The 17,453-nt window shown below is 36.9% G+C and overlaps 1 protein-coding gene across 13 annotated transcripts in view; it reads left to right on the top strand.

Annotated features, from left to right (window-relative positions):
• GOLGA4 (golgin A4) overlaps window positions 1–17,453 on the top strand; it is a 122,184-nt gene that overhangs the window by 44,280 nt on the left and 60,451 nt on the right. For 12 of the 13 annotated variants that reach the window (XM_044934120.1, XM_044934121.1, XM_044934124.1 and 9 more), the window contains 5 exons: window positions 6,378–6,476; window positions 6,822–6,951; window positions 8,443–8,630; window positions 8,917–9,000; window positions 11,134–11,281. In XM_044934120.1, coding sequence (XP_044790055.1) covers window positions 6,378–6,476; window positions 6,822–6,951; window positions 8,443–8,630; window positions 8,917–9,000; window positions 11,134–11,281 — 649 coding nt within the window. The remainder of the gene's footprint in view (window positions 1–6,377; window positions 6,477–6,821; window positions 6,952–8,442; window positions 8,631–8,916; window positions 9,001–11,133; window positions 11,282–17,453) is intronic. The other variant, XM_044934123.1, reaches the window with a different exon arrangement.

Genomic DNA, 17,453 nt, shown 5'->3' on the forward strand with positions numbered 1-17,453 from the left:
TAGTGTAAATAGTGTAAACATGACTTTTACATGCTCTGGGAAACCAAAAGTATTGTTTTATTGCAATACTTATTTTATTGTGTTGGTCTGAAATGAATCCATTATATCTCCAAGATGTTCCTGTAATGACTTAAGAAAGGCTTATTTAACAATAGAGTATAATTTGCCTGCATAGACAGTCAGTGACAACTTCTAAGGCTAACCTGTCTCTTAGGTAGTTCAGGCTTCTTCTTGTTTTTTCCTAATCAGCAACCTTTTTACCTTTTTGGTGAAGTAAAACAAGAATTATGTTTCTTGTAATTTGGGAGGAAGGGTGTAATTTTTACAATAAACTATCATATCCAGGCAAATATTTATCATTTGGAGTCATGCTTTGCTAATTTCTGTTTCTGGTCCTACCTTAAGAAGATTGGAAAATATTGGCTTAAATTGGTTAGCGAACAGCATTTTAGGTCTCTGCTATATCATTTATCATAATCATTTTACCATCCTTTAATCATAAACTATAATAGATGTAGAAAATCATGACAAAAACATAGCTTCTACATACGTAGTGACCACTGTGTAGCCATCTCCAAGGTCAAGAATGTTGCTGGCCTTCCAAAAGCTCCTCTGTGCTTCCCAGCCCATTCACAGCACCTTCTCTTTCTCCAAAAGTAACTGCTATGCTAACTTAAATGTATTTCCTTGTATTTCTTTTAAGGTTTTATCACCCAAGTGCATACCTTGAGATGTTATAGTCTTGCCTATGTAAAAATTTTTTTGATGTATCTTTTAAGTCTTTCTAAATCTACTTGTCTTCTTCATCCCTTTCTTTTCCTTACACTTCATCTGTGGAAGAACCTGATGATAATTGAGAAGATCCAAAATTGCTCATTGGCCTTAATCCCAACATTATAAACCTCGTAGACTTGAAATAACATCATGAACCCCTTATTGCCAAATTCAGACTTAAATTGAAGAAAGTAGGGAAAACCACTAGACCATTTAGGTATGACCTAAATCAAATCCCTTACAGTTATACAGTGGAAGTGACAAATAGATTCACAGGTTTAGATCTGATAGAGTGCCTGATGATCTACGGATGGAGGTTTGTGGCATTGTACAGGAGGCAGTGATCAATATCATCCCCAAGAAAAAGAAATGCAAAAAGGCAAAATGGTTGTCTGAGGAGGCCTTACAAATAGCTGAGAAGAGAAGTGAAAGGCAAAGGAGAAAAGGAAAGATATACCCATTTGAATGCAAAGTTCCACAGAATAATGAGAGATAAGAAAGCCTTCTTCCATGATCAGTTTAAAGAAAAAGAGTAAGGCAATAGAATGGGAAAGACTAGAGATCTCTTCAAGAAAATTAGAGATACCAAGGGAACATTTCATGCAAAGATGAGCACAATAAAAGACAGAAATGATATGGGCCTAACAGAAGTAGAAGATATTAAGAAGTGGTGGCAAGAATACATATAAGAACTATACAAAAAAGATCTTCATGGCCCAGATAACCATGATGGTGTGATCACTCACCTAGAGCCAGACATCCTGGAGTGTGAAGTCAAGAGGGCCTTAGGAACCATCAGTACAAACAAAACTAGTGAAGGGGATGGAATTCCAGTTGAGCTATTTCAAATCCTAAAAGATGATGCTGTGAAAGTACTGCACTCAATATGCCAGCAAATCTGGAAAACTCAGCAGTGGCCACAGGACTAGAAAAGGTCAGTTTTCATTCCAATGCCAAAGAATGTTCAAACTATGACACAGTTACACTTAGCTCACACGCTAGCAAAGTAATGCTCAAAATTCTCCAAGCCAGGGTTCAACAATAGCATGTGAACCATGAAATTCCAGATGTTCAAGCTGGATTTAGAAAAGCCAAAGGAACCAGAGATCAAATTGCCAACATCCACTGGATCATCGAAAAAGCAAAGAAATTTCAGAAAAACATCTGCTTTTGCTTTATTAACTACGCCAAAGCCTTTGACTGTGTGGATCACAACAAACTGTGGAAAATTCTTCAAGAGATGGGAATACCAGATCTCCTGACCTGCCTCCTGAGAAATCTGTATATAGGTCAAGAAGCAACAGTTATTACTAGACATGGAGCAACAGACTGGTTCCAAATTGGGAAAGGAGTACATCAAGGCTGTATATTGTCACCCTGCTTATTTAACTTATATGCAGAGTATATCATATGAAATGCCGGCATGGATGAATCACAAGCTGGAATCAAGATTGCCAGGAGAAATATCAATAACCTCAGATACGCAGATGACACCACCCTTATGGCAGAAAGCAAAGAACTAAAGAGCCTCTTGATGAAAGTGAAAGAGGAGAGTGAAAAAGTTGGCTTAAAGCTCAACAATCAGAAAACTAAGATCATGGCATCCAGTGGAAACAGTGTCAGACTTTATTTTTTGGGCTCCAAAATCACTGCAGATGGTGATTGCAGCCATGAAATTAAAAGACGCTTACTCCTTGGAAGAAAAGTTATGACCAACCTAGACAGCATATTCAAAAGCAGAGACATTCCTTTGCCAACAAAGGTCTGTCTAGTCAAAGCTATGGTTTTTCCAGTGGTCGTGTATGGATGTGAGAGTTGGGCTGTGAAGAAGGCTGAGCGCCGAAGAATTGATGCTTTTGAACTGTGGTGTTGGAGAAGACTCTTGAGAGTCCGTTGGACTGCAAGGAGATCCAACCAGTCCATTCTAAAGGAGATCAGTCCTGGGTGTTCTTTGGAAGGAATGATGCTGAAGCTGAAACTCCAATACTTTGGCCACCTCATGCGAAGAACCAACTCATTGGTAAAGACCCTGATGGCTGGGAAAGATTGAAGGTGGGAGGAGAAGGGGACGACAGAGAATGAGACGGTTGGATGGCATCACCGATGCGATGGGCATGAGTTTGAGTAGGCTCCAGGAGTTGTGGGTGGACACGGAAGCCTGATGTGCTGCAGTCCATGGGGTCGCAAAGGTCGGACATGACTGAATGACTGAACTGAATACTATCATCATCAATTATGATTACTGAAATTAGTTAAATGCACTTTTATATGGTATTGCAATCCTTCCAACATTTAAAAATCCTTTTCCATATCTATGCTGTTAGACCATAAAGCATAATATATACATTCTTTTTTTTAAACTCTTGTGGTGTATTTGTTCTACAAGTATAGTTAACGTTCACCAGAAAGAAAAGATGCCCAGCTGTTATACTCGCACCTCCTCCAGCCTCTCCACTGCATGGCCCCTGACCCCTATGCATGGTTTTCTGAATATTAACAGTTCTGTGACATGTCTTAGAGGTCAAACTAGAAATGTGGAGTCTTGGGCTGAGTAGGAGTTCAGGTTTTGTTTCTTCTCAGTCACTTTCTATTATTACTAGAAAAGAGGGTACATTTAGCACTTTGTTGAGGGACAAATAATATGGCACTTTTACCCAAAATGTTTTTCTAAATTAAAGGTATTTGATACATTCCACTCAACAGAATACCTGGGGAAATAATCAGAAAGATCTTATAAAACTTATGCATAAAAATGTTAATTCCAGGATTTGCCCGAATTTGCAAACAGTCCAAATGGCCCAACAATAGGACAATTATTGAGTTGGTTGTTATGTTTAGTAATGGTACAGAGCCATTTATTATTGTGCTAAAAAGTTCAAATAGTGTAGCTTTACATCAAAGGTAAGTTTCCTAGATACCAAATATATAAGGATGGATAAGACAAAGTCTTTGACCAAATGAAGCTCGTTTTCTAGTGGGTAAGACATAGACACACATACATATATGCATACATATACAACACACTGTTAGGTAGTGAACAGTTCTATTAGGGGAAATAAAGCAGCATAAAGGATTGAAGGTTGAGTGAGGCCTTTAGAGGGTGGTCGCACACTGGTTACTCTCTGAAGAATTCATTATAGGGAGTCAAGAATGGAAGTGAGAGCCCATTAACAGGTCTTAGAGCTGTAGTGCTGGTAGGAGTGGTGGCAGGGATAGAAGTGGTGGGAAATGGCCAGACTTGCTATTACTTTGAGCGTCTGCTGATGATTGGAAATGGGGGAAAAGAGAGGAGTCAAGATTGACCCCAACACTTTTGGCTTGGGTGACAGTGAATTGCAGCATCATTTGTTTGAGTTAGGGGATAGTGGAGAGGAGATTAACTGGGAGAGAAATCAGGCTTCCGAGTCTGAAAGTAGTGTCACATGGGAGAAGGATTAGGGTTGTTCTTAGTGACCCCAAGGATCTAATCAGAAGAACTTTCTGAAAGTGGAAAGTAGCCCCTGGTGCTGGGTCCAGTTCTGGAACTCGTGGGGCCCTGTTACAGTGGTGGTGGACGACTGGCTAGCCACCCTGCAGGCTGCAGTCAGGGTGTAAGTGACAGTTCCTTTATAACTGTGGTCTCTATTATTTGTGAAGTTTTTAGTGGTAGAATAAGGTAGCAAGAGGAAGGAGGAGGGGACATGATTAAAAATTTTTTCCATTGTATGCAAGGACTTCTTAAGACGAGGAGACGAAAACATTCAGAACCTGAAAACTGTCATATTAATATAAATCACAGACGTTTTTGTGGGCTGGTATCTAGTATGGTAGAAAGTAGAAAATTATTTCGGCACCCCACTGCAGTATTCTTGCCTGGAGCATCCCAGGGACAGAGGAGCCTAGTGGGCTGCCATCTATGGGGTCGCACAGAGTCGGACACGACTGAAGCGACTTAGCAGCAGCAGCAGCAGAAAATTATTTGAAAGAAATGAATTTTAAAGAAAGTAAAGGACTGCATTGCTATTAAGGAGATGCACAGCTGTTCCATACTAAAGAATTGTCCTATGCAGGTTCATAGGGGACAGTGGCTTTCCAGACTTTGGGATTTCATGGGCTGAGAAATTACCTTTTGTTTCCTTCCAGAAATGGGGGACCAGAGACTTGTCATAGGGCTACTTTTATTTTTTTCAAGTGAGGACATTGAGAATGAGGAACTAGGTTCTTTCATTGTCATTATTTCATAAAAGAAATATATTTTTTTAATAACAAACTATTAGGAAGGACATAGTCTCAGGATAAGGTACAGTTGTTTAGATGGAAGATCTTTAGAAAAACCTGTCTTGATCTTAAGACCAGCATTTGGAGACTCCGGCTGTGGGGGAAGGTCAGGCCAGTAGTGAGAGGAGCAGTCCCTGTGCTGGGAGACCTTGAGGCTGTGTGGGTGTTGGGAAGAGAGGACAGGTAGTACCTCAGCATTTTGAGAATTAGTAAATTTGAAACAATTCAAGAAGAGGGCGTTGCTTATGAGTCCTTGAAAATATTGTTTGAAGAAAAGTTTCTAGAGTTGTGTGAGGGATGGATTAAATCAGATGAAAACTTGAGGTAAGAATTCTCTCTGAAAGCCTACTGAAGGAAATCAATCTTCAAAATTATTAGAGATTGGGATTATGGTTATGTATGGGGAAGAAGGACCTAAACATTGTGGAGAAAGTAATGAAAGAATTTGGTTATATGCAGAGATCGGCAAAGATAAATAAAATATGACTGACTATTTTGAGCTTAGAGAATGAGAAAAGTACGAATCCTGGAAAAAGAGAGGGGTTTGGAAGGAATATCCGCTGTGTTCCAGGTGTTAATCTCCAGCATTCTAATGGAGCAGGTGTCAGGGAGAAGCCCTGAGGACTTGAAACTGAGCCCAGAGGGATAGCTGCCGAGAGAATCAATGAAGGACATGGTGGAAACTCTAAAAGACAGGACTATAGGGAGGAGCTCTGCACCTGCAGAAAGCAGGTATCTCACTTAAGGAAGTAATTATTAGAGACTGAGTGGAGAGGTAAAGACCATTGGATTTAGTTAGGAATGCTTATTAATGACCTGAGGAAAGCAGCGTTTTAAGTAATGTCAGGAACTTGAACTATCACTGTTTGGTGGTCCAGTAGGTCAACCTTTTCATTTGAGGAAGCTTCTGATTTTGGCAATTGATCACTTTCATGTATTGGAAAAAGGAAGGCTCTGTTGATTATCTAGTTACTTACTGTATAACAATTCAGTTTTAGATCAAGTGAGTTTAAGATAGCACGGGCAGTAAGATGTCTTAAAGTAGGATAAAGTTTTACCTTTATCTTAAGTAACATTTTTTAAATCCTTTCTACAGAATTGTTAATTCAGCAGTGATTAAGGTCTAAAAGTATGTTTTCTCTTCTTGGATCTTTATACTCTTTAAAGAACAGAATTATTTGTTGAGGTAAATACTACTGTTTTAAATGTTAATTATTCTCTAATTATTGTTGCTTATACCTTAAGAGTAATACAGTCTGGGTTGATCAGTTTTTAAGTTTTGAAAACTTCAGGTTCATGTTTTTTGTTTTATACTGAAAACTGCCTGTGAATCATTTATGTTTTAGGAGCTTCAAATGGACCAACAAGCAAAAAAACATCTTCAGGAGGAGTTTGATGCATCTTTAGAGGAAAAAGATCAGTATATCAGTGTTCTCCAGACTCAGGTAAAAAAAAAAGTGTGGAATTTTTGGATAAAGGAAAATAAAGGGATTTTGATGGGATATCTGATAAGTTCTGGTTTTTTTTTTTTTAAAGGCCTATTTTTAAAACTCTCTGCTTTTCTACTCAGTTAGTTTTAAGGATAATTTTTGATTTATTGTGTCTTCTGGCTAAGATATCACTGAAAATAGCAAATACCAAAATTGGTTGCATTGGGAGTAAATTTGTACTTTCATTGTTTTCCCTCCATTATAGCAAAAATGATACCTTTTACTCTTCCCTTCTCTGTTTTAAAGAAAGTGCTACTGCCATAATTTTTTTCCCCCTAATGAAAAACTTTTTGTTTTTAGGTTTCTTTGCTGAAGCAACGGTTACGAAATGGCCCAATGAATGCTGATCTACCAAAACCACTCCCTCAAATGGAACCAGAGCCTGAAGGCATCAATAAAGACAACACAGACAGTGATGTAGAGCCAGTAGGTAAGCTTCAGCTTGTCAGGAGGTTAAGTTAAAAACTAGAGGAGGATGTTGAGAGATTCTAGGGCAGGAACTGATAGACATGGACTGAGGTAGAAGTAAAATGTCCCTGACCCTCATATTTCTAGAAAGATGCTTTAAAAAACAAAATTTAACTGAGTCCATTTAGAAGATCTTATTGGCATAATTCAGTGATTCATGAATTGGGCAGCATCTCCTCTAGCAGATTCAAAAGAGCTCCTGGGAGCTGTACAAAATGAAGGAATGAAAGACTTTTATAGACAGAAGAGAGTGGAACAAGGAAGTTAGAGTAGCAAAGAGTGGATTGGTTGTGACAAGGTCCCTTTCCTTTGGAGGAGGCAGGGGTGTGTCAGGCATGTGACCGCTCTAGTGTTGACCAGGTGATTCCTGCTGAACTGGCTTAAGATTCCATTTCTGGGAGAGGTCAAAACTGTAATTAAGTCTCAGTTTGGTGGCTTGGGGCTTAACATAACCCTCCATCTTGGACCTGTTGTTTTTAACAGATGCAAGAGTTTTGATGGTTTTTTGGGCTTTTTGTTTATTATTATTTGGGAGAAAGTAAGTAATTGTTTTACTACTTGAAAGTCCATGAGTAGCATACATGTGCATTGTCACTGAAATTCATTACATTATACTGTTTTATTGAGAGTGGTAGCTAGATTTCATATAAAAGGTCAGGTCTACTCAAGATTAAGGAATATGCTCTTTGTCATTATTTGTCTCTTTTTGTTTTTAAGTAATACTGCTTACATATTTCTACTTTAAAAGATCCCAGTATTTGCCCTATTACTTGCTTTCTAACTGAAAAGAAAGAATAAATTCTGTTTTAAAATCCAATTATAGTCCACCCTAGTCTTAGAGACTTTGAGCTATCTATTCAGTAAAATTCCCAGTTTTTATTTACTGGCTTCCTTGCAAAGAAACTGATGATAAACTTTTGGTCCGGCCAGCACCAGAGCAAAGACCTGATCAGTCATCTATCTGAGCAGCCAGCCTGTAAGGGCCCTTGAAAAACTCCCTGGCCTGTTTCATTAATGTATGGAGGTGGAGAAAGCTTACATGCCAGGACTCCTCTTTAGACGAGATGAGAATGCTTTGGAAGGAATGCTTTACAGATCATTTTGTTATAGGCACTGAGACACAGGGGGCACTGGCAAAGAGTGAAAGATGGCCATGAAACTGTCTTTTAAGGAGGGTGGATTCAGTTAACATTAGTTAACTCTTGAGTGCTGTGTGTCATTTGGGCTGGGGTGCAACCACGGAAGAGGTGAACGTACTGCTTAGCTCCTTCAGCTACAGATCACACAAACAGCCGCAAAGTAGAAGTTAGGAAGAGCGTCCCTGTCTTCTCTGAGTGGCTTGGAGTATAGCAAAGCGTTGGGATGAGCATACATTCCTGTGCACAACAGAATCCAGGGGAGTCCTCAGGTTCTTTACTGACAGCCCCTGTTTATGCTGCTCTACTGTTGACAGTGGGAGATGGAGCTTCTGCTAAAGCAGTGGAAGCGCTTCAGCAGAGAGTTAAGCGTCAGGAGAACCTGCTGCAGCGCTGCAAGGAGACCATCCGGTCACATAAGGAACAGTGTGTGCAGTTAACTAGTGAGAAAGAAGCCCTGCAGGAGCAACTGGATGAAAGACTTCAAGAACTAGAAAAGATGAAGGTAAAGAGCGAATGAGTGTGGCTTACCGTAGCCCAGCGACGGTAGATCCACAGGCCCCAGCGTGGCCTGCACCTCCTCTGGAAGGCCTGCCCCTTCCTCCGTAGACAGCGTGGAGAGGGCCCCCGAGTGCCCTGGGAGTCTATCGTTTACCATCCTTTTGACACATCCTGTGTTCTTTTCTCCTACTAGACTTGTAGGAGTATTCAAATTTAGATAAAATGTTTAGAGTTCGCATATAAGAAGAAACTTTATTAGAGATGGAAATGAATTTTTAAAATTTTTTTAGGAGCTTCATATGGCTGAGAAGACTAAACTTATCACTCAGTTGCGTGATGCAAAGAACTTAATTGAACAGCTTGAACAAGATAAGGTAAAACAACAAAACTTACGATACTAAAATTTGTCGAAGGCCCCCCGCCCCAGTTCATTTTGGAAGCAATTGGAAGCATTCAGACTTCTGCTTTCCAAAATTATTATGCCTGCTTCCATGAAAAAAACCTCTTTGTTTTCATTTCTAGATTTATATAACTATTAGTTTTGTATCATGTGAAGCTGAATCTGTGATTTCTTGATCCAGTCAGCATTTTGATTTCTAGGTTAGAATGCTGTTGCAAAAGAAATTTGTTTATAGTACATAACTACTTTTTAGAGAAAAGTTAAATTAGTTACAGTTAAGGCATTACTAAATGTGAATTATATAAGTATTGTCTTTCAAATATAATGGAAACAGATTGCCCAAAAAGTACAGCAGTGGTAATATATTCATTAGCATAAATAAAAATTTCTGAAAATAAACTTTACAGTGTATAGTTGAGATTGGCAGTTTCGAGTTGGGACAGTAGCTTCAGCTATGACAGCAAAGACAACTAAAAAAATTCATAAACAAACAGTTTTGACTAAAGTTTTTCAGTGCCAAGTTCATGGGTCCTTTTTTTTTTTTTTCAAAGTAGCTTCCAATTAGTTCTATACCATCCACCATGTTCTTTAGTTTGGTACTTAAAGCTACAGATTTTAAGTGACCATATGATTAAGAAAGTGTCAGAGCTGTTCTGCTGTTGAAATATATTGTCAGTCTTTTCATTCTGTCCACTTTACTAGATTATATTCCATTAACTTCATAAAGACTGCTTAAAAAATTTTTTGAGAAAATTTATTATAGAAAATACAAAGATTAATAAAAGGAATTCCTGTGAATCCATCACCCAACTTCAACGCTTAACATCTCATGGCTAATTTTGTTTCATGTGTATATTCCCAGCTGCCAGTATCCTCATCCCAGGATTGTTTTAGAGCAAATCTAAGAAATCTTATCATTTCTTCTATAAGTATTTTAATATGTCTTTTAAAATAAAGGACTATTTTTATAAAAATATAATGACATTATTATAATCACATCTAAAAATTTAATAGCAATTCCTTGATAACAGCCAACTATCTCAGCAGTTTCAGATTTTCCCTTTTGTCTCATACACTTTTGCTCTTTTTTGTGACACAGAATCCAAATGAGGTTCTTTTATTGCAGTTTGATGTTGTGACTCTTAAGGCTTTTTTAAATCTATAGGTTCCATTCCTCTCTCTTTCTATCTCTCTTTTTTTCCACTGTGAGTTGGTTTTTGAGGAAACTGAAGGCTCACAATTTTGTTTTGAAATTTGTGTAATAATGCCCCTCTTACCTGGTTTTTAATCTGTTCATTAATATTAGCTGTCTGGAAGAGTCAGACCCTAAAGCAAGAGTTGACAAACCCTAGAAGTAAGGTTGATATCATAAACTAGCTGTCACAGAGTCTTAGTCAAGAGACAGCTTGAACTACACTTTTTTTTTTGTTGTTAGTTGCAAATGACTGATTTAATATCTACTGTTTGATTATATTTCCCCCCAGCGACCTTCATTTCTTGTGTAGATTATCCAGAAAGTGGGAAGACAGTTAGCAAATTGGAGGAATGGGATTGCCCCACTGACAGTAATAAGGAGTGGTGTTGGGACCAAGATTGTCACAAGAGGAAAGAGAAAAACCAGGTAGATCTGTACCACAGTCTTGGTCCATCCAGTATGGCAGCGGTGACCTTATTCTCTTGGCAGCCTTTGGGTCTTCCCCATATTAGAGCACAGTTCAGTAATCATGGTTGGTTGTGAGCCCAGTACAAAAGGCTGTATTTTGTTGATTTATTGTAAACTGTTTACTAAGACAGGGAAAATTATAGTAAGCATTTATGAAAAGATTATAAATCTTTTAACTAAAATGTGTTTTTAACAGTTTCAACTATTATTAACACAATTTTTATATTAAAAATACCCTGATATGCCAGGTAACTGAAGTTACTGTAGTACATAGTGTAGTATATACTCAGGACACAGACTTCAGTTTGTGAAATACTGAAATAATTCTTATGCTCTACTTAGTAAGAAACATTATGTTTTCTGCCCTTGAAAGTAAGTTTGTTGTGTGCTCTTAATAACGCAGTTTTGTTATGCAAACGCTTTAGAGTCTGCACTTCTATTTAGGGAATGGTAATAGCAGAGACAAAACGTCAGATGCATGAAACCCTGGAAATGAAAGAAGAAGAAATTGCCCAACTTCGCAGTCGCATCAAACAGATGACTACCCAGGGAGAGGAGTTACGGGAACAGAAAGAAAAGTCTGAAAGAGCTGGTAAGAAATCAGGGGTTACTTGTTTTATGTTGGAACTCAGAAGTCATGTGAAGTGCTTGACTAACCAACATTTAGAAAAATTAGTTAAATATGGATAAAAATGTTCAACTCTAGAGCCTCTTTATAAAGACACAGTAGACTGTTCCTTAGAAGAGGCAGGGCTTGGTAAACTATGGCCTGTGCTGGTAATGCAGCTCATGCTTGGCCTATTATATAGAACCCTGAAAAGCCTACAGTATTTATTATCTGGCTCTTTGTGGAAAATGTTTGGTGACCACTGCCTTGGACTATCAAAATTTAGGTGTACATTTTGGAACAGCCCAGGTAGGCACAGTGTGGTACATACTAAATAACTGCTACTTTATGGATGCTTGGGGATAAACAAAAAGTATAAGATACAGTTTGCTTCTTTTAAGAGAATGATGGACTAATTCAGCATTATACATAGCAGCATTATGTTCTGACCCAACAAATGCTAGGCTGTGAAGTGTTGAGAGCAGCACAGTGTTCAGCAGGGTATGATACTGAGTAATGCAAGACAAGAAAGGAGAGGTGCTTGAAAGAGGTGAGAGTAAGTGAATGGGACCTTCAGATTCGTGAGGATGGGAGTTTTGAGTTGGGCCTCAGATAGTGAATAGAGTGGGCCTACACAGACAGGCGGGGGCAACACACATTTCAGATTCTAGATCATAAGCAGGCACAGTGACCACAGGTGGTGTGTGTCAGCTGGAACTCATTCTTGCTGAGGTGGAAAATGAAGTTGGATTGTGAAGGAACTGACTGTTAAAGTCTGTAAAGATACTGAGTAGCCGAGGTTAGACTTTGGTGTGTTTTCCGTGTTAGGAACCAGTAATAGGAAAGTATAAATGTGATGGAAACCAGTTTTGTATGTAGAAAAGAAATGAAGTACAAAGTTGAACTTAAGAGCAAAGGTAGAAACCCAGGTTTTGGGAACTGAGAGCTTTGGCCGCTTTGTCTAGGATGGTGGATCTGGGAAGAAGAGGAGGGGTTGATTCTGCAGAATTTGGTATCCAGCCAGCTTGAAGGGGCAGAAGAAAGGTAGGAGTCTAAGAAGACATCAGCGATTTAAGGTTTGGAGACTGAATGAATCACATGATGCCAGAATAAAGGAAGTCTAAATGGGGACACTGAGGAATGGAGTGAAATGATGAGTTTGCTTAGATTCTCTGAATTTAAGCCAATTATGAGCTTTCCAAATGGAATTGACTTGAAGAAATTTGGAAATAAGAAATTGGAGCGTCTTTCTGGAGTCATTAGCCTAAGGTTGAAGTCTGTGGTTCAAATTCCGGAAGAGGCTGGTTTCCCTGAAAGACTGCTTTACTGGCAGCAGCAGCAGCCGTGGCGCCTGCTGAAGGCCGGCAGGTACTTGATGCGAGGCTCTGTCATGACTGCCTTGCTTGCACTCGCTCATGTATGTATTTGTATTTAATCCTTAAAATTTCTATGACATGTGTATTACTGTTATTCTCATTTTACAAATAAGGAACGAGACAAGAAAACTCAAGAAGGTAGAAGTTAAGTAACGTGCTTAGATTCACCCACAGAAACTAAATGGGTAGTCAGGATTTGAATCTGGGCCTCTTGCGTCCAGTGTCTGGGTTGTTAACATAGAGATCTTGCATTTGGTGAAGAGAAGTAAATGAGAAGAAAAAAGTTAACTTGGGACATCATAGGAATTGTGGAAACTTAGGCTTCTGGGGAATATAGGAGGCATTTCCAAAAATGCAGAAGGTGGGATGAAGCTTTTTTAAAATTTCTTTTAATTTGCATGAGGATTCAATTCCTAGAATGAAATTTCAGAAATCATTTTAGAAACCAGATTGTAAGGTTTAAGGAGATGAATGGGTCTGAATGAGAGGGGTAGTTGGTTCACACTAGATGTGCTCCAAAATATCTTCTTGAAGTTGTTTTAAACCTAAGAAGATTTCCCTTTAGAGAACATTAGTAGAAAAATCTCTCAGGTTATAATCTCTAACAACTTCCTGGAAGCAGTTGGAGACTTGTGAGATGCTGTTAAACACTGGTTTCTGTGAACAGAAGAACCTACTGCAAAGTCTCAGCGTCTCACGTCAAGCCTTTTCATTTCTAGGATTGCTTTTTTTGACTGTTGTAGCCAGCTGAGAGAAAATAATGCTGGTGAAGGGTTTCATTTCCTTTTTAAATTGAGGTGTATCTTGGTGAGGGGATAGAAACCCATGAATAACAAATAAAATGGGGTGAATGATGAAAAGGCAGGTGAAACATACAGTTAATTCACATGTAGGATAACAATTCCCCAGGCTGCTGTTGCAGTCAACGGTTTTGTAATATAGCCCTCCTCCTCTTACTTCTCTGAAACTCAGATATATTTTGTCTTTATTTGTTTATTTTTTAGTTGAGGTATAGTTGATATATAAGTTTCAGGTATATAACATAGTGATTCACAATTTTTAAAGGTTGTATTCCATTTATGGTTACTACAAAATGTTGGCTATATTCCTTGTGCTTATACATGGTAGTTTGTACCTTTTATGTATTTTGTCTGTAAATATGATTTTCATGAAAAACCTATAAGGTAAAAAACTTATCTGTATAGTACTTTAAAGATTTAAAATAATTATCAAAGAATCTGAACTCTTCCAATGCATTTTTTATTGTAAAAAATTAATTTATATATTTATCTTTATAGTACTTATCTTTATAGTACTGTCAAAGTTTAAAATTAATAAATACTTAAATAAAGAATTAAGATTTATAGTTATTTAATAGAAATATTTACTTTGGAAAGTCTTTGGATAACAAAGAGTGCTTTTATAGACATTTTTGAAATTATATTTGTAGTCATAATTATTGGGTTTATGATAGAAAATTGTAGCATACTGACTCCATATTGAGGATGTTGTCCTTTAAAATCTATAATGAAACTTCGTTTTGTGCATCAACTGAATTTTATCTAATGGTTTAGTCTGAACAGAATTGTTCAAATATAATATGGTTGTTGGTTCACCTATAAGTGATTATTCCACTTAACAGAAAAGTCCAAATTTAGTACTAAAAGTAAGAAAATGTCTTTGTAAAGGAAGTATAGTTTCTATAGTAGCATATGAATATCATCTGGCACTTGGAGAATTTAGTTTCTCTGTTAAATGTTTGTCTTTCTCTTAGATTTAAAATTCAAAGGCTAAACACATAAAAGCTGACCATGTGGTTAAGATTTTTAGAAGTAAATGTGTACATAAAATAATTATCAAAGAATCTGAACTCTTCCAATGCATTTTTTATTGTAAAAAATTAATTTATATATTTAGCAGTTCTTGACATGTGGGTATTTGCAGACAGATAACTAATTTTGGGGGCACACTTATTCTGGAGGTCAAATCAGCTCAAATACATTCCTTACTACTTTTGTTGGAAAACAGTCTATTGCACTGCTTTTCAGTTTTTCTTGACAAACTGTGATGCTTCTCATATGTTGGAGGACAAAGGAAATCTGAGTGTCTCTGATTTTAAAAAGAATAATACTATCATAAAATACTTAGACTGTGGGTACATGGTAACACGCCTGCTTGATGTTGTATCAGCCTGTAGTACTTACTCAGTTCAGCTCTACAGTGGAACTGCTGGGCGTGTTTTCTGAAGCACAGTACTGTAGCACTTTTGTGTTGTTAAAATTACTTATTTCAGTGGATAAAGAAAGCCAAAAAATAAATATTTTTGTTACAAGCATTATACAACACTGTTGATAGTATTCCTTTCTAGGTGTTATTTTAAAATAGATGGTCATATCATCAAGTAACCAGATTTTAAATTTGGAGAATTCTGGTGATTCAGCTTAAATATGTAATGGTGTTTTTTCAAGTGCTGGGTATTACTACTAATTGTCTAGAATATTATCTTTTCAGTTCAGCACCTGTACAGAATGTTAAGTTCACACTAAGTCTTGGCTATTTTGTATGTGTGTATGTTTTTAAGTGAAATAGGAGGTAGAGTAGCTGGCTAATCATTAATGTAGTATATTACAAAAAACAAATTGGGAAATAGAGAAAATGAAAGCACATCACTGTTGTTGCAATACACTTCCATTTAGTCTTTCCATAATCCTTATTTTATATAGTTGTAATCATAATTGTCCATATAATTTTATATGCTCCCTTTTCTTTATTTAACATTATATTAGGAGAACTTTTCCATGTTGCTAATGTACTAACATATTTTAATGGCTTTATCAGAATGCATGTACATCGTTAACCATCTCCCTGTTGGTCAGCACTTAGATTATTTTCTATTTTCATTATTATGAATAATCCTATAACAACTTTATAATATAGCTTATTCCATCTTTGATTTTTTTCTCAGGATAAAGTCTGACCCATAAATTTCTACTCTTTTTTGTTAGTTATTTTTGTTATTTAAATATAGCCATTATAAAAGAAAACCCACATCGTAGTATTAACACCTTCCCCCCATTGTTTTTGCCTACAATTCTGCAAAATGAGTAAAATATTCTGCTTGGATTAGGGAAGTTTCCAGAGTGAATTAACTTTCATAAACCCTGTTTCCTTTTCATGTACCCTGTTTTTGCTGAAGTTCTGTGTTTTATATGATTGGCTGCACTTTAAAATGTAGATTAACTCATAACATCGTCTGCTTTTTTATTGTCATGTTGTGTTTGTTCAGGAAGTAAGTTGTGTTTTTTTTTTCCTTCATCTGTATAGTATAGGCCTGATAATGCCAAAGGCATTCAGTGGAACATATTTATTTGAAGAACCCTTTAAAATAGTTTCTTTTTAAACAATGTGTAAGATTTATGCATATTTAAAACAAACAAAAATCACATGTGTATTTAAGTGTTTTGTTAGTTGCTGATAATTTATCACCGAGTTTTCTTGGAGTCTTAAGTCTCACGAAACATCTTATTTTTGTGCATCCACACATGCCAATAAGTGAATCATGGTGCCTTTCCCAAGCCTTGTATGAACAGGACTGGGGTAAGGGCTGTTTTTTTTCCTTATCATGGGTACTTAGTATAAGCTTTACAAAGAAAATTCCATGTTTCTCAGGCAAAAAATTAGGAATTAAAGTAGAATTTAAGAGTGCCATTTTAGGCAAATAGTAAGTACACATTTTGGCACTGAATGAACACCTGATGGAAAACTTTATTATTTTAAATGGGATTAGATTTTAATATAGGTTGTTTATCTAACAATCATCTATTTGTAGGTGCTGGTGCATCTCTGCAGTAGTAGCTGTGCACCCATATCTTTGGAAAGTCATTGTCACCCTGCACTTATTTCTGTTCCTGACAATTGTCACTGTTACTGGAAAGCATCAGCAACTAGAGGAACACATTTATTACAGAATCATATTTTCAATTTAATTAAATTTACTTAGCTTTAGCCTAATATTTTTCAAGGTCATCCTGAAGTTTTCAAAATATTTGATAGATAAATTTGCATGATTAAGGAGTATGTGAAAATCTGGATAGATCTGTAAAAACTTGAAAGGTCAAAGCATAGTTAATCTGTTAGAGTGAATTTTGATATGTATTTTGGGAAGTGGCTTGAAAGTAGATTTCCGTTGCAAAATGTGATTATTTATTAGATTTCTGAAGGCCCCAGCTTACAAGTATTGGCACTAGCTGGTTTATGCCGCTGGGTGGTGGTATCATTTTATTTTCATTTATGTAAACTCTAGACCAGTGGTTTCCAAACTTTTTAGACACAAGGATCTCCTTGTACTCTTAAAGATTGTTGAGGATTCCAAAGAGTTTTTATTATGTGGGTAATATGGATTGGTATTTATTATATTATAAATTAAAGCTAAGAAATTTAAAAAATAGTTCATTTAAAAATAACAGTTAAAAACCTATTACATGTAAGTATAAATGCTTTAATGAAAACTACCTGTATTTCCCAAAACACAATTTAGTGTGAAGAAAAACCTTATTTTACATCTTTGCTTATCTATTGTTTAACTTAATAGAAGATAACTGGATTTTCATGCCTGTTTTTACATTCAGTCTGTTGTGATATGTTAATTTGGTTGAAATAGATCAAGAACATCTGCCCTCATGCAGATAAGTATTTGGAAAAAAGAGGACCTCATAGCTCCTCAGAGAGTCTCAGGACTCTAGGATTTTGAGATCAGACTTTGAAAACTGCTGCTCTAGACT

The sequence above is a fragment of the Bubalus bubalis genome, chromosome 21 (assembly GCF_019923935.1).
Source record: "Bubalus bubalis isolate 160015118507 breed Murrah chromosome 21, NDDB_SH_1, whole genome shotgun sequence".
In the NCBI taxonomy this organism is placed as follows: domain Eukaryota; kingdom Metazoa; phylum Chordata; class Mammalia; order Artiodactyla; family Bovidae; genus Bubalus; species Bubalus bubalis.